This window comes from Torulaspora delbrueckii, chromosome 5 (assembly GCF_000243375.1).
Source record: "Torulaspora delbrueckii CBS 1146 chromosome 5, complete genome".
In the NCBI taxonomy this organism is placed as follows: domain Eukaryota; kingdom Fungi; phylum Ascomycota; class Saccharomycetes; order Saccharomycetales; family Saccharomycetaceae; genus Torulaspora; species Torulaspora delbrueckii.
The window spans coordinates 254,745-271,927 of record NC_016505.1 but is presented as its reverse complement, the minus strand read 5'-3'; the positions used below and the strand labels follow the sequence as shown (position 1 = coordinate 271,927).

Here is a 17,183-nt window from a genome sequence, read left to right as displayed (position 1 = left end):
TTATTTACAAGGTAATATAAAGATATGTACTATTGAAAAAGGATAAAACTTATGATATTGTTTTTGAGGATGAGCTTTTTAACCTTTCGGTTGAGGAGATACTTTCTACCTTCTGGTAAAGTCATCAATCTTGATATTATTGTCTCTCTATCTTCTTTTAAAAGTTGTCTTTCAGCAGGATATATGAATCTCATTCTACCATTAACAACCACTTGGAAATTTACGGTACTGGATTCAGTCTTTCTTTCCAATTTAGGCCATTGGTAATGATTCCAGTTCCATCTCTGAGATTGGTTTATTATTTCTGCTGCCTCTTCTGCTATAGACGGCACAACAGGATAAACGACAGCTACTAGCTTTTGCAAATTCTGCATTAAGATCTCATCTCTTACCAATCCCTTCTTAGTTGCTGTTTCGAGAGCATTAGTGAACTTCATATAGTCTGAGATTACTGTGTTAAGAGATATGTGAACCTCAAAGGAGTCATTAACAGATTTCAGCAGCTTCTGGACTTCATTGTGGAATCTGACCTCCTCCTGCTTCAGATTTTCAGGAGTCTTGTAATCTGCTTTGAATTCTCCACGGCTGGAGATTGTGGATGCAAGAGCTAGAATCTTGAACAGCCAACGTTCAACGCCAACTATCTTTGACTCATCCCAAAGCAAAACGTCTTCTATAGGCGCTTGGAATAGAATGTGAGCTCTAGTGGCATCCGGACCATGCTTTGAAATGCATTCATTGAAGTCGGCCCCATTATGCTTGGATTTTGACATTTTTTCATAAGTAAGATTAGGTTCGATGCCTGTCGTCTTGATTGAGACTGGCGAATCAGGATCGTTCGTGCGGCTCAGTTCGCTTGGCTTCAAAAATTTACCAGTCTTAGGATCAGAGTATGTTTTTCCATGAACCATTCCCTGAGTGATCAAACGCTTAAAGGGCTCATTGAAAAGTTTGCTTCCATCCCACATCCCAATTGAGCCCAAAAACTTCGCAATGAACCGCGAATACAGTAAATGTAATATTGCGTGTTCCACACCACCAATGTAGAGGTCCACGGGCATTCTTTTAGTTGCGTTTTCGTAGCTAAACGGTTCTCGTCTATTATGTGGATCGGTGTATCGGAAAAAATACCATGAGCTGTCCATAAATGTATCCATAGTGTCGGTCTCCCTTTTAGCTGGTTTCCCACATTCAGGGCATGATACGTTAACAAACTCAGGCATTTGAGATAGTGGGTTTCCCTTTGACTTGAGCCCTGTTACTTTGGGGAGTAAAACTGGTAAATCTTTCTCTGGAACCGAAACAGGTCCACAATCATTGCAATGAATAATAGGAATCGGTGTCCCCCAATAACGTTGTCGACTGATGAGCCAATCTCTTAGCCTATACTGAGTGATTTGCTTCGCCTGACCGTGGGATGTTAACTTGCTGACAATTTTTCGTCTTGCCTCAACAGAGGAGAGCCCTCGAAATTCGCCAGTATTCTCACCCATTACAGCGTCTGGCGATGTAAATGGAAGGTCAGACGAATCTCCGCCAGGTAATGGATCGAGACACCTTACAATTGACTCTTCAGCTGCGTTCTCATGACCAAAAGGATAATCTCGATCGTCAGTGGCTGGACATCCCATCACTGCACCATGACCGTAGCTACTCAGAACATATGGCGCCACAAAAACAGGTATCTCTTGTTTTGTAAGAGGATTGATTAGTTTAATTCCGCTTAGCATAAAGCCCTTCTTCGAATTTTCTGGGAAGGACTTTGCCTCCTCGATGAAATAATGTAGAAGGGCATTAGATGTGACATGTTTTCTTACCAGCTCATGATCAAGCGCTAGAGCGACATATTGAACACTAAATAGAGTCTCTGCTCGAGTTGTGAAAACTTTAATGCTTGGAAAGCCTGGATCATTGGTAGCAAACTCTAGTTCGGCGCCTGCTGATTGACCAATCCAATTTCTTTGCATACTTTTCACTTTCGATGGCCAACCATCAAGATGTCTTAAATCAGCCTTTAAATCTTGCGCAAACTTTGTTATACCCAAGAACCATTGTTTCAATAAACGTTTCTCGACTATCGCTCCTGAACGCCAAGAGCGACCTTGAGTATCCACTTGTTCATTCGCTAAGACGGTCTTGTCGACAGGATCCCAATTAATCTCAGCCTCCTTTTGGTATGCTAGATTGTGTTGAAATAACTTCAAGAAGATCATTTGTGTGAACTTGTAATAATCAGGACTACAAGTTGTCAATTCTTTATCCCAATTAAAATTAGCCAACATTTTACTCATCTGATCCTTCATTTTTGCAATGTTTTGAGTGGTCCACTCAGAAGGATCAATCTGTCTCTCAATGGCGGCATTCTCAGCTGGAAGACCAAAGGCATCCCATCCCATTGGATGAAGAACATCGTAGCCCTTTTGCTGATAAAAACGATTCAGAGCATCACTTATCGCATAGACTCTCAAGTGTCCAATGTGTAGTACCCCTGAGGGATAAGGAAATTGTGACAGAATGTAAATATTCTTGTCTCTATCATCTCTAGCAAGTGCAGGAAGGCCTTCAATCGTTTTATGCTTCCACTTATCGGCCAATTGCACCAATTTTGGAACTCCAGGGAAACAAGCCCTGGATCCCGTGTGAAACTGGCTACTAAAGCCAGGGGTCCGGCGTAACATCAGCTAGTTCGACTCTCCTCAAGTTGATTATTGTCAAACTTTGAATAGGCTTTGGCCAAATTTTCATTTTGTTAGAGCGATTCGGGCATCGCCTTAATTAACACACAATTGAAGAATTGAACTGTCTGATAGCAGCCTCTCAGGGCTCTGAGTATTATCGAAAAGTGCTGATCACTACAAGATTTGCTTCTGCGGAAGGTTTCTTAGTCTGGTGCCTTTTTGGGAAGTTATACCATTCAAACTGAATAATGGCACCACGCAGGTCGAGGTCCACTATGGAAGATGGCCTCGATGATATCGAGAACAACTTGAGATCTCTAGCTGCAGAACAAGAATCTGCGAGAGATGAGCAAAATAAGAGACAGAGGAGATACCAGTATGCCCCCATGACTCAATTCAGTACAGCTCCGGACGCAACGCAGACTGATTCTCAAGGCGGTCCGTTAGAGGATACACCATCTGGTTATATCAAGAAGGTTTCATTACGCAATTTCATGTGCCATGAGAATTTCGAGTTGGCCTTGGGCCCCAGGCTAAACTTCATCGTTGGAAACAATGGGAGCGGTAAGAGCGCTATACTCACGGCTATTACAATCGGCCTGGGGGCCAAAGCCAGTGATACGAATAGAGGTACTTCTCTGAAGAGTCTCATAAAGGAAGGATGCCACCAAGCTAGGATAACTCTTACTCTTGAAAATGGGAAACATGGAGCTTATAGCCAGGGGACTTTTGGCAGTGAGATAGTCATACAAAGGATTATCAAAGCTGATGGAGCAGCATCATTTAGCCTGCGGTCAGAGAGCGGTACTGAAATTAGTAACAAGAAGAAGGATATCCAAGCTGTTGTGGATTATTTCGCCGTGCCAATCAACAACCCTATGTGCTTTCTCTCGCAAGATGCTGCAAGGTCCTTTCTCACAGCCAGCACTCCTCAAGATAAATATGTCCATTTCATGAAAGGCACTCTTCTCCAAGATATTACTGATAGTTTAGACCAGGCGCGAGAAATAAGCAAACGGGCACAGGAGAATATGGTGTTGCATCAACGAAATTTAAACGATTTAAAGGATGAGTTCGAAGAAGCAAGAAGATTATTCAAAGAGCTCAGTAAAACTACTGACTTGCAGGAAAGAAAAAAACTCTTGCAAGGAAAGTCCTTATGGATTGATGTCATTGATAATACAAAGGCGAGGGACAAATTGAAAAGTGAAGCGGAAGCTCAAGAAGAGGCTATCCGACTCATGAAAGAAAAGATAAAAGTGAAGAAAGACAAGATTGATAGATTTAATGTTGACGTTAATGCGCTGAGGAGCGAAATAGACGCCAATGTTGCAATTGTACTAGAAAGAGACACAGAACATCAAAGAGCAGAGGGTGCTCTTGATAAGATCAAAGGTGAGTACGAGACCGAGCGACGAAAAAAGCAGTCTTTGGAATCCGAATCAAAAGATTGCGAAGAGAAGGTAAAGCGCCTCGACAGGACCATTAATCATATTAAGGAATCCCTACGAGTCGAAATGGGGGGTGACAGGGAGGTTATGAAACGAGATTTGATGGCATTGGAAGCCGAAAACAATAATTTAAAGAAAAGCTTGGAATTCTCGACAAAGAGACGACAAGATCTGAGAAATAACGAGACTGAACTTGTACGGCAGCGTCAGAATGAGGTTGATGCAAAAAGGAGAAGTATTAAATACAACGAAAATGAGATAGAACAAATGAGCAGGGGAAAATCTGACCTTTTAAGCAACTTTGATTCTCGGATGCCATATCTGATCGATGCTTTGAAAAACAGATCGCGTGAATTTCAAACTCCACCAATAGGGCCTTTAGGATTATACATTACTGTCAAGAGTGGGTTCGAGAGATGGACTCGGGCTATTCAGACACAGTTATCGCAATACCTGAATACATTTGTAGTCTCAAATCAGCAGGACTGTAATCGTTTGCGGGAAATTGTACGATCATGTGGCGTAAAGTCAAATTTACCAATCATGACTGTCACAGCGAGTAAAGTAACTCATGAGAGGGTCCAATGTCAGCATCCATCTCTTGCCGATGCTTTAGAGTTCTCGGCTTCTGAAGTGGAATTCGTTTTGCTTGACACATCAAGAGTTTTAAAAGTTCTTTTGATCCAAGATAGAGATGTAGCCCGTGATTTCTTGTTGCAAAAGCCTCCTGGTTTCAATACTGCATTGTCGATCAGAAACGACACTTCAGGCTATCAGATCACGGGAGGTCGCAGAATAGACACTGTATTTTACCAAACAAGGCTTAGGTTACGAGAGGGTGGTGCAGCAAACAGTGATACAACTTACTTGAAAAACATAATTGCCAAAGAAAACTTGGAATTACGAGAAATCAATGAAGATTTCGAGAAAAAGCTGCGAGAGGTGCGTTCCGAGTTGAATATGACAGAGATTGAAATTAGGAAAATACGATCAAAGCTTGCAGAAAATGATTCTCAAGCAGAAAGGTTGAAGAGGAAACTGAATACGGTCGTGGACACCGGCTCTCTGGAATCTACGGAAATTGAAAAAAAGAGAGCACTAGACATGATTGCGACTTATGAATCAGCCGCCAACGAAATCATAGCTAAGATCAAGAAAGTGGAACAGACGATAGAACCGCTGAAGAAGAGATTCGATGAGACGAAGATTGCATTGACCCAAGCTCGTGAGAAGCTGAGGCAATCTAAAGATGACGTTAGTAATAGGAGTGCCAAAATTCAAAAGTGGGGGGACGATATCACCGATTTGGAGCGTAAAATTGAGACCTGTGATGCCAGTACTCGCTTTAAAAGGCGCAACATAGAACAGCTTGCGCACGGCATAGAGGTCCAGATAGCTAATGCTCAAGAATTCTGTTCGAGAGAACAAGCAAGCGATCCACATTTACCAGAAGATCAGGACGGTATCAAGCGAGAAGTGGAACGAGTATCTAATATGATACTAAGAGCGGAAAGGAATGTTGGTGTTTCAAAGGAAAGTGCTTCTGAGCTGCTTGAGACGTCTAGAGCCAAGTACGAGGCTGGTTACGGTACATATAAAGAAATTGATGGTGCACTCAAAATTCTTACTCACTCTATTGATGTTCGTGTGCAAAATCTGCAAGCAGCTCAAAAGTCGACATGCCTCGACGCTGACTTGGATTTTAGGTCATCACTGAAAGTAAGAGGATTTTCTGGCAATCTCGCTTTCTCGATACCTGCAAAGCAACTGATGATTTATACCCTGACGCCCAATGATAACAGACCCCGGAATGTCGACACACTTTCAGGAGGTGAAAAGTCTTTCTCGCAAATGGCTTTGTTGTTGGCCACATGGAAACCAATGCGTTCAAGAATCATCGCTTTAGATGAATTTGATGTTTTCATGGATCAAGTCAACAGAAAAATGGGCACGCGGCTGATTTTAGAGAAGCTCAAGAATAATTCCAGAACACAAACCATCATCATCACGCCTCAAGATATTGGTAGGATTGCTGACTTGGATAGTAGTGGTGTGGAGATTCATAAAATGCGAGACCCTCGGCGGCAGAATAATTCAACTTACTACGCGCATGGCTGAATAATAATTTATAGTATACATATCTGTACATTCGGAACATCTAATACAAGTTTTTGCTCAGTGAATTGCTTTCTGAGAGAGAGCGAACCATATACATCTATTGCTTCACTAAGCACTAGGCACCTTTTCATCGCACTTATCTTCCTCATCGTCATCATCATCGTCGTCATCGTCGTCATCATCGTCATCATCATCATCATCATCATCTTCTTCTTCTTCTTCCTCGTCTGATGATAACTGAATGGCGTTTTTCCTCAGCAGAGATCGGTAGCGCGCATTCTTTTTATCTAAATCATTGACAAGAAGCATTAGATCGTCTATTTCAGAGTTTGCTTCTGCTTTCGCGAGCAGCACTCTATTTTGTCTCTCCAGATCCTTCATTCGTTCTTCAAGCTTAGCCGTTTGCTCTTTGTTGTTTGTCACAATGGCATCTCTTTCTTGAATCAACTTCTCCGAAAGCGCTAAAGCACTTTCTTTGAGATCCAGTTCGGACTTCAAAGTACTATTAATTGAGTTCAAAGACTTTATTCCTTCTTCATGTTGCACAATCATGCTTTTTGACTCTTCTAAACTCTTATCACAAGCGTCCGTTAATTCCTCTAACGACTCTATTTTCTTCTTTAGGCTGTTGTTCTCTTCACGTAAACTTTCGTTATCGTTCAATGATATTGATTGACCTTGCAGTTTTTCCTTTAAAGATTGCTTCTCACTTGACAGAGTTTCAAGCTTCACTTCTAAATTCTTCACAGTCTCTTCCTTCTCGTTCTTGAGCTTTTTGACTCTTTGATCAAGCACAGCATTTTCCTTTTCCAAGGTTTCCAACTTATTCATAGTTTCAACAAAACACTGAAGCTTTTCTTTGAGTTGGTTCAAGTCCTTTGCATTTATTTCTTTGGCCCTTGTTTCTGACTTCACAGCTTCCGTGAGCCGCTCTATCTGACCTTTTAATGACGATGCATTCTCATCGGAAGAAGTTTTAAGTTTATCATACTTCTGAGTAACTTCTTTTGCTTGTTTTTCTGAGCTAGCAAGAGCAGACTTAAGCGACTCCACTTTGATGTCATTGGTTTGTTGAGATGCTATTGAGTCAGACTTCAAGTTTCTAACTGTCTTCTCTGATGCTTGTAGCTGACTTTTTACTTCTTCAATTTGCTTTTCAGATACACTTATCTGTTCCTCTAAAGTGTTTATTTTCTTAGAATATTCCTGTGTCACCATATCAGATCCCTCGGCGAAGAGCTGTCTCTCCTTATCAAAATCCTGCACTTTGCGTTCGTGTTTGGTTTGAAGGCTCTGGATCTGCGCTTTTAATCGCTTTTCAGTCTCATCAAAGTCTGCTTTGATTTTGCTCAATGCAGAGGAAGCAGTTTCCTTCTTTTTTTCCAGTTCCTGGATGTTACCGTTTTTCTCCCCTACAGTAACCTTCAAAGCATCCAGCTCGCTCACCAGATTGGTATTATTCAATTTAGTTTCAGCTAATCCATCTTCAAGACCCTTTCTCTCTTCTCTCAGCTCGTCAATAGTTTTGCTTAGCTGGAGCGCATCCTCTTTTGCCTGACTATTACTGATTTCCTTGTCCTTTCTGGTTTCTTCTAGTTCACTGGCCAATCTGGCATTTGTCTGTCTCTCCTGGTCTATCGCTTTGTTCAAGCCCGCTATGGTCGTGGTATTATTCGTTATTTGCCTTTGCAGCTCTTTGATGTTCTCCTCTAACTTAGTACTCTCACGCTTGTACTTCTCTTTCCGTTCATCAATCTCAGTTTGTAATGAGTTAATTCTGTCAGCATCCATGGCATGAGCTTGCTCGGCATTACTCAACTTCTCCAGATTTTCACCAAAACTCTTCGTCTGACTTTCTAAAGATTGCCGTAATGATTTGTTTTGTTCTAAGACATCTGCCAGTTTAGACTCAGATTCTTGAAGTGCCGTTTCGATCTTACTTAAGGTCGAAGTCGACTCAGTTTGAGCGGTCTGATATTTTTTAATTTCTTCTTGGAGCTCATCATTTTTCTTGGTCAGTTCATGAGTTCGAGTTTCCATACTCTCGACTTCAGTACGTAATTTCGAGAGATTGTTCTCCATTTCAGTTCTATTCTGCGACGTGGCATGATTTTCGGCCTCAAACTTCCGTTCAATCTCCTCAACAGCTTGGTTAAGCTGTTTGATCTGTAATGATTTCTTTTCGTTGTCAGAAGCCAGTTCTGCTTTTTCGTTTGACAGTTTTTCGACTGCTTCCTTTAGTTCGGCCACGTTCTTGTCACGCTCAAGCTTAATCGATTCCAATGTCTTTGCCAGTTTGTCTCGTTCGTCTTCTGTTTCTTTGAAGTTTTCGGCTAGTGATCTCAGTTTTTCAGTAAGTTTGGGTAGCAAAGTTTCGCAACTCTGGAATTTAGATTTCCATTCATTTAACTCCTTGAGAGTAATCTGCTTTTCTGACTGCAGAGCTTCCATCTGCTTGGTTATGATTTCAAGGCTTCTCCGCTTTTCACTTAGTTCATCGGCCTCCTTTTTCCTTTCTTTCTCATTCCTCTTTTGACTTTCTTTCAAGTTCTGGTTTTCTTTTGTAAGACTGAATAATTCACGACTCATTTTATTGATCCCGTCTTCAGCCTTTTTCTTTTCAGCTCTTATGTCTTTAAGTTCTTTCTCAAGTACTGATATCCTTTCCATAGACTTGTTAAGCTTTAAACTATTCGTCTCAGTGTCATTTTTATACTCATCCCTTGAAGTTAGGAGTTTTTCTCTTTCGACGTTTAACTCCTCGATAGTTTGAGAGGCTTGATTTACATCTTTATGCAGCTTCTTATTACTTTCGAGCAAATCAGAAATTTTCAGACCAAGTGATTTGTTCTCTTCACTGTACTTCTCATATTCATTTGTGAGGGAGTCAAGTTTGGACGTTAGCTCTTGGAGCTGAGTCTCACTAGTCTCTTCCAATACATTGAGTTTACTTTTCAGTGTCGAGCATTCACTTTGTAGCCTCTCGAAAGCTTCGAATGAAATCTTGGTACAAGGCTCCTCATCAGGGCTATGTAGCAGCGCAGTCTTGATTCGATAGTTATTTTCAGTGAAAAACTGCACGAAGATTGGGCTGAAATACACCTGAGGGAGACCCGTTTCATCAAACTCGAGAACTGAGGGATTGCTCAATGCTTTAACCTTAGTAAATAAAGAATCTGCTTTGAACTGGTTAATTCTTGAAAGATAGTTATCCCTTCCCAAAGTCTTCGTAAGGTACTCAAAGTACTCTTTTCTTGGAAATGGTGATTCTCCCGTTGAAAACTCATAAGTAACACCTAAGAGCATTGTCACTAGACACTTTATGGTGATATCATCATCTTGCAACTGATAAGAAAAGGATAGCAATGACTGAATGACTGACCTTTCAGACAGAAAATCATTTACAGCGTTTGTGTCGCCGAAGAGCCAAAAAATTAATAGAGTAACATAAGCAATGGGAATACGAATATCTTCAGCCGCCAACGCAGTAGTTAAGAGCTCACTTACCATTTGAATGGAAGTCAGGGAATATTCTTCATCTATTTCAACACCACTCTTCACACTTCGAGAGATTTCCCTTACTTTATCATTTGCAATATTTTCTGCCTGGAAGAGGAACATGAAGATGTCGGCAGTGAAAAAGAGTTTGTAAGGGTTGAGCTTGAGATCGGGATCATATTCCAATAAGGATTCGAAAATGTTACTTCCAGCTAACGGATCATCATCTCTACTCTTGTTTCTTTCGTGATATTTTTCGATTTGTTGAGCCACAAACTTCAATTGAATATCCTCACACTTGTCAAGATATGCTTTAATCAGTTCCATCGAGGCCATTCTAGTAGGGAATACTTGAATCGAGTTCGCATATAGAACCCAGTGGATTAGCAAGGTAACCACAGGCACAACTTGCGCAGTCTCAGAATTTGAAGCTAATGGAGAGGAAGGGTCGAAAAAAGGAACATCTATCTTACCAAACTCATTTTGACAATATTCATTACCTCTTATGAGACTTGCAGCAGTAAGAAGTGCGGTCGGTCTTACGGAATTTGGGATCTTTTCGTAAAATGCCAAACGCAGTACGATCATTAGCACACTTGAATCTGTAAGAACCTTTTGGTGTTGTCCTGTCGCAGAGTTCCCAGGCTCAACTGTCAAGTTGACAATGTCCATAGCTGTATTGATGTTGATAACTCTCTGCTCATTCCAGAAAAACTCTTCATTCGCCAAAGGTTCATTCAAAATCTGAGCTAGTTTCGGTAAATTCCCTGTCTCAAGGAATAAACTTTGATTGGAAGTATTGTATTTCAAGATATTGTTGATGAGTGACAAGCAGTCGTTGACGACTAAGGATCCCCGTAAGCCACCTTCCTCGTCAATGATGGAGAATAATTGCTCGAAGATATTTTCAAAAGCCACAAGCTTTTGCACATGGGGAGAGTCATTAACTACAGCCATCAGTAATAAAACAGCTTCGTCTCTCACAGGTTCATGAGCATCTTGCAGTAGCGAAACTAACGTCGAGATACTGGTTGGAAGCGACGTGATAGCATTTCGCGATCTCTCAGGCCTTGTCGCAACAATCGCTTCCAATAGCTGAGTAGTGTAAAGTCTTATATGAAAGTTTTCTGTATTCAAAAGCTCTATAACAAGGTGTACAATCTCATCGGATTGTGTGATCGCATCTGCAATCCACAGAGAAAATTGGTCAACCTGTTCTCTTTCTTGTTTCATAACCAAGGGCGAGGGGTACTTACCATTCTGTAAACGAGACTGCTGTGAGATCCAATTGCGTGTTAAATCGTCATTACCATCCCCGCGAATAAATAGAATTAAGAGAGTTTCAAGGATAGCTTTCACAGATGAATCGTCCTCATAGTCCCGTTTCAAAGTACTCAAAAGTGGTTTTAACCCAGAGGCAATTACTGTTTCTCTATAATCGCGGCTAAATGACTTCAGCCCCAACACAGCCGACCTTCTATCACCGATCAATGTAGCACTTTCCACTCTATCACATAGCGTTGGTATGGTCTCGTCAGCAGACTGTATCTTTGGGGGCTGGATCAAGCCCTGGATAAGCTCCATCTAGTGGTAATTGGCCTCTTCAAACTGTTAAGATGTTTTCAAAAGAGGCTCAATATCATCAAATATTTTGTCAATTAACGCGATCGCCCGTAAAAACCATCAAGGTCAAAAGAAGACCCAATCGAAGGAATTAACAAGTAGACAAGTTTATGCTCATATTAGATGAAACGAAGAAGACCTTATTCGTACTTTCAAGAGCTTTCATTTGGTATCTTTGGAGCTTGACATTCATGGCACGTGACTTTTGCTGAGGTGGCACATCTTATTTGACTCGCTAATGCAAGTAAATCTTAAGATGGCACACAGTATTTAAAGATCCCAGACTCCTTGTCGGATGATCGCTTGTGTAGTAAACTGTAACTTCGTGCGGCCAGATCAGGTTTTGCAACCTATATGAGTTCCTACTTGAATCATACCATCGGATACGATGAGACTAAGTTCAGTGCTGGGCCAGGTGTGAACATGGACGACCTAGAAGTCCGTGAAGATTGGGACGGACGGCCAGCAAGCACTTGGGCTGTACAACGTATTGGAGTATTGCTATCGAAAGTGGAGAAACACACATACCAGATCTGCCACAACCCGAGATATGAAAAGGTCGATCCGTCCCGACTGATACCGGGGCACTTGCTTCGCCAGATTGCCAATGAATCATTTGGTTATGACGGCTGGAAGATGGAGGTTCTTCAAGTGGAGGCTCATGAGAAATCCACCCCTACTTCTCATGCAGGAACGGAAGAGGCAACAAAACACACTGTCCTAGCGGAAGCCAGAGTTGAGATTCGCCTCAAAGACGGCACAAACACGCAAGCGAGTGGTTTCGGTTATGCCACTTTGTCCAGCAAAGGCCAAAGTTTTGGCAAGGCTCAGAAAGAAGCCTGTAACCATGCTTTCAAGAAAGCGATACTTGGGTTTGAGAAAATCATTATGGAACATGGAATGAAAGTGGAGAATAAATATTATGTAAATGGTCTCTATCCTTCTGAGATGAAAAAGGAGAAAAATTAGAGCCTTTCATTTAAAAATCAACAACTTTACTCTTGGGAAAATCTTTGATTTCAGGGACTGGAATCTCTGGAATGTAATATAACTCGCCATTTTCGTCAACTCTCTCGCGATCCTTTTCACTAATGTTGTATATCTCCGTAATGTGCGTCCGTAGCATTTGTGTAAGGTCGACGAAACTCTTTTGAATTTTGTAGGCTTGTTCTTTCATGGCACGTCTACAGAGACCACTAATCAATTTCACGGCGTCAGGTCTCGTTTGGTCCAATCGTTCTATCAGTCTGCCAATTGATTGGACCAGATATTCTTCTTCGTAGATCGTTCCCTTCTTTCCACGAGCACGTTTACGTTCTTCACGACGCTTGTTCTTTGCAGTACGACGAGATGCTCCAGTCTTGGCAGTACCGCCCGTCTTACCTGTATACTTGGTGAAAAATGATTCTTGAGTGGAAGTTTCTGAAGGAGCTATGGAAACGTCATCCTCTTGGGCCGGTTCTTGTCCATAGAACCCATATGGATCCTCCTCCTTCTTCGCACGTAGTTCCCTTAATCTTCTGAGCTGTGAGTTTACTTGACTCTCACAATCCGCTAGAAGCTCTGCGACAACACCGAAACCTTCGCCTAAACCAGGATCGACAATCTTGGCGATCAATCCATTCTTACTTCTCTTAGCTGCCACTAAACATGCCATATCATATTGGTATGCCAGACAGTAATCCTTCATAGCTGCTTCTAAATCGTTCATAAATTCGAGATGAATAACTGCCGTGTCGGAATATCTGTGCTCGAATGTTAGTGATGAAATCAGCTCTTCAGCAAGCTCATTAACCTCTTCAGGGAAGTGGGATGAGGCTATTGCCAAAGCTTCACGCCATTTCTTAGCTGCCGTATATGCTTGCATTGCTTCCCTTTGTTTCTCCAGCATTTCATATATAACAGCAGCATCCTGGTATTCTTGCTTAGACGAAAGATCCTTGGCAAACAAATAATAAACCGTGTTCTGTTTCTTCGTGTCATAGCGGTACAACAACAATCCGTGTTCATACAGTCCATGGATTTTGAGGTACTCCATTGCCTCTGTAGAAAGATCTTCTGCGGTTTCACCGATTTTTGCTAAATGGTCTAAAGCTTTGGTATAGTTTTTCAGGTAGTCATCAATCAGAAACTGGCGACGCAGGGGTTCATTATCATAGAGACTTTGCAGAAACGGTAAGTATTCTCGTGGATCCATTTGAGATTTTTGCGCAACGGATACAGCTAGTTTCACATCATAAAGAGATAGCGCAACCTTGTACACCACGTTAGGGTCCTGTAGGAAGCACAAGTATGTTATGCATGACTCTTTCTCCTCATCACTGGCCAATGAACTAATGAGACTTAGAGCATCTTCCAGGTTCTGAGGAGTCTGAGATGCGTATGCGGTAATGATAGTTTGAATATATTTTTGGCGGTAAGATGGTTTGCTTAGAAGCACGTCCAAAACAGCTTGACAGATTTTGTTGACCTTAGACTTTGAGGGTTCGAACATCTTTTTCTTCATGTATTCTTGCATCTCTGTTAATGGAGCAGGCTCCAGCTCAAACGGATCTGACATTCCTATATCGAGAGTTTCTTTGTATTTTGTTTTGGTCACATCATCTTCACATAGACACGAAATGAAGAAGTTTAGATAGTCAACTCTTTCCACTTGATTGATGAAGCTTTCTAAGTTTTCGAAAAAGAGGTCGGGTGCGTAGTCATGTAAAATGTCTAGATTGATTCTGTGCGTACGGCAACATACAAATGCCTCTCTGTAGCGTTTAGCCATAATATCCTTACGGACGCGAGACAGGACCATTATTCTAGGATGAATCGTCTCTAAGTTACCACGGCTGGCCTGTAGGACAACAGCAGAACTGGAAGGCATGACTGAAACCAGTATAGAGCCTCTCTCAATTGCGCGAACTCTTTCGTCAACAACGCCTTCTTCTACAAGAGGTATAGGCTTGAAATCCAAATTATTCAAATGCACGAATTGCAGATTATGCTGAGCAGTCGTAAACAGCAAGAAAGAGTCCGTTATCTCAATTGAAGTCACGGCAGATGCTAATAAAGTGTTATTAGCGTACAACTTACCACTACTCGTGACACCAAATGCGACCATCTCGGAACTTTCCGACTCCCATTGATCTGCCTCATGCTTGATCAAGTTGTGGACTCTCTTAACTCTGAAGTCTCGTACCAGTTGCGGAAATTTGGCAACCTGCTCGGCTTGGCCGTCCAGGTCAAGCTTCATAATTGTTCCATCGCGGCTTTCATAAACCAACTGGTTATAATCGAAACTGCTTCTCAATAAAACAACCTTATCGTAGGTATCAACGACGGTGGTAACAGCTGGCTGAGTAACGTCCTCAACGTTGATCAATGCTATGCGAGATAAGTTATCAGAGTCCAAGAGAACACCTACCGTACTGTCATTGATGAAGGCAACTTGACGCGGTGAGTCCAATTCGCTGGCAAACTCCGAAATCTTGAATACACAAGCAACAGTCGGATGTTGTCCCTTTTTCATATCCATGAGACTAGGTACGGAGGCTAAAATCAGAGCATCACGATTCAACGCCGCGAAGATTTCATTTGAAAAGCTAACAGCAACATCAATCACATTACCAGGTGTTTCAAAATCTCTGTAGTACATTGGAGGGGGTACGTTTGCCATTGCCAAAGGAGTGATGCAGACCGAGTTTCCATCGACAACTAGCGACATACCGTTATCATGCGGTTCGAGAGTTGGACCTTGGGTCATTTTGTAAGCTAGATCAACAATATTGACGTTCTCCTCGTCGCCGTACATCAGTGTAAAATCCTTTTCCATATGCCACTTGACATATCTTACGTTCTTGGCATATATTTCTTGCTTCAAATACCAATGATAGTTCTTTGTAATCCATAATTGTATTTTATCTTCTAAAACAATAGTGAGTACTTCCGAGCTGCAATTCCATGTTAAATGTCTTACCTTCTCGTCTAACGGAAGTCTGGTATCAAATTCACCATGTCTTAGCCCATTTCTTTCGAAGAAAATGAGTTCTAAAGCCTTTTCGTCATCCATTTGAGCTGTGCGCTTTATGGATGCAATCAAGGATCCCTGTGGTTTCCAACTTAGACCATGTTCCATGCCATCGACTGGCTCAGACGCACTATCCAGTTGACCATCACGCGTGTATACTCTTATGACTCTTCTTTCGACCTTGGCCTCTGTGTCATCAGCATCTTCCACCGTTTCGATCGTGGAAAGAGCAAAGTATTCGCAGTCTCCCCTCCATGATATGTATACCTCACGATTATCCATAGCTGTGATCTCACCGGTGTCCACCATATAAGGCATAGTGGGATCCCTCAACTGATTACCAACCAGTCCTGAAGCCTTTAAACTAGCTAATGCCTCTCTCTCCATTGCTCTAGCACCTTTACCTCTGAACTGCGTTTCTTTCTTACCCCAGCCGACTGTGACATGCTTAGACTTTTTCAAATCCTCAATTGCTAGCGGCACTTCCACTATAGGTTCCAGTATTTTACTCAACAAAATCACATTACGATCGCTAGTCACTAGCGCCAAAGTTTCTTCATCGAAAGACCATTCAGCTGCTTCGATACCGTTATCGATTGTCCCAACAATCTCTACAACAGTGTTATTAGGATCATAAGTACTTGGATCATAGGTGGCTGATATAATGTCACCTTGTTTAAATACAAGAACCACCTGGTTGATATCGGCAAAATGAATAAAACTCAATAATTCATCATCAAAAGTATCATTAAGCGACACCAACACGTTCTTTGCACCGTGCTTCAAAAATTGTGAGACTTCAACTATTCCCACTTCAAGAGCACCAGTTACACACGTTATACTGTCCGAAAGAGTATCAAAGGAGCTATCAAGCAGCTTAAAGTTAATCTCAGAATCCACTCCCTGATAAGGCGCTCCAGTGGGTCTTAATCTACCCCTATTGAGAGTGATCAAATTCCGCATGTTCTCAACACTTGTTAATAACGCCAGTCGATCACAAAGAGCACTATCACAGACAGTACCTTTTAATATGAGGGCATCGCCTATTAATCCTAGCATAATATTGAAAAATTTTATAATCATCTCTTGCTAGTAAAGCCTCCAACGGTCACGTGAATGCATCTCTGAGCCGCCCAGGTCCCTAGTTAAAATCGCTATAGTGTCTTTAAGGCTCATTATGGGTTTAGCAGTTCCGCTATCTCATGCCGTATTCTTGGTAGTTGATCCTGCGTCAATTCTTCGATCCGCTGGTTGTAATAGTAGTTTGCGAGCGTTATAACTGTTGTGTCATCGTGCGTTTCGTCGCCTGGGGTGCCAGTCATAAATATGTCTGCAACGAGGCTCTTTAGGAGTCTCAAATGCACATTACAAAGCTCTGGTGCATACATTTTGACCAGTTTGTGATTCTGGAATTGTGTTAGCACTTCCTTGTCCACGATGGGTTCCTTTAGGAGCGCTGCAAGGTCCAGGGATTTGTCCTGGTGGACCAATGCCTGTTGTCGTTGTAGTATTAGTTGCAGCAGCAGCAATAGCACATTTGTTGGGTAGTCCATGACCTTTAGACGGCTTGGTTTCTTTGGTTTGTGCTTCTGTTGTTGTTGTTGTTGTGCGAAGCTAATGTGATTAATCTTCGGGTACTAAAGAGACTTTAGTACAACATCGAGGTAACGAACTAAGAACAAAAAGAGCGTAAGACATCTATAAACTGGCCGACATTGGTTCATTGGGTATTTAGTTATGGGTATGTGAAGGCATGTGCTGTCAGCTGGTCAAGGAGTACTCTTACTAACACTTCAACAG

At 41.8% G+C, this 17,183-nt stretch overlaps 6 protein-coding genes across 6 annotated transcripts; 2 read left to right on the top strand and 4 right to left on the bottom strand.

The window, feature by feature from the left end:
- Window positions 1–29: 29 nt before the first annotated feature.
- Window positions 30–2,678, bottom strand: NAM2 (leucine--tRNA ligase NAM2; the record flags this gene model as incomplete). Its single annotated transcript, XM_003681541.1, has 1 exon — window positions 30–2,678. One exon carries the CDS (start codon window positions 2,676–2,678, stop codon window positions 30–32), a length of 2,649 nt encoding a protein of 882 aa, XP_003681589.1.
- A 248-nt stretch (window positions 2,679–2,926) lies between these two features.
- On the top strand, window positions 2,927–6,247 carry SMC6 (DNA repair protein SMC6; the record flags this gene model as incomplete). The annotated part of the gene is made up of 1 exon (XM_003681540.1): window positions 2,927–6,247. The coding sequence occupies one exon, from the start codon at window positions 2,927–2,929 to the stop codon at window positions 6,245–6,247; it is 3,321 nt and encodes a 1,106-aa protein (XP_003681588.1).
- Window positions 6,248–6,355: 108 nt separating this feature from the next.
- On the bottom strand, window positions 6,356–11,329 carry USO1 (Uso1p; the record flags this gene model as incomplete). Its single annotated transcript, XM_003681539.1, has 1 exon — window positions 6,356–11,329. The coding sequence occupies one exon, from the start codon at window positions 11,327–11,329 to the stop codon at window positions 6,356–6,358; it is 4,974 nt and encodes a 1,657-aa protein (XP_003681587.1).
- Window positions 11,330–11,722: 393 nt separating this feature from the next.
- Window positions 11,723–12,337, top strand: RAD59 (Rad59p; the record flags this gene model as incomplete). Its single annotated transcript, XM_003681538.1, has 1 exon — window positions 11,723–12,337. One exon carries the CDS (start codon window positions 11,723–11,725, stop codon window positions 12,335–12,337), a length of 615 nt encoding a protein of 204 aa, XP_003681586.1.
- Window positions 12,338–12,347: 10 nt separating this feature from the next.
- On the bottom strand, window positions 12,348–16,442 carry IKI3 (Elongator subunit IKI3; the record flags this gene model as incomplete). Its single annotated transcript, XM_003681537.1, has 1 exon — window positions 12,348–16,442. One exon carries the CDS (start codon window positions 16,440–16,442, stop codon window positions 12,348–12,350), a length of 4,095 nt encoding a protein of 1,364 aa, XP_003681585.1.
- A 116-nt stretch (window positions 16,443–16,558) lies between these two features.
- Window positions 16,559–16,936, bottom strand: SWC7 (Swc7p; the record flags this gene model as incomplete). Its single annotated transcript, XM_003681536.1, has 1 exon — window positions 16,559–16,936. The coding sequence occupies one exon, from the start codon at window positions 16,934–16,936 to the stop codon at window positions 16,559–16,561; it is 378 nt and encodes a 125-aa protein (XP_003681584.1).
- Window positions 16,937–17,183: the final 247 nt, after the last annotated feature.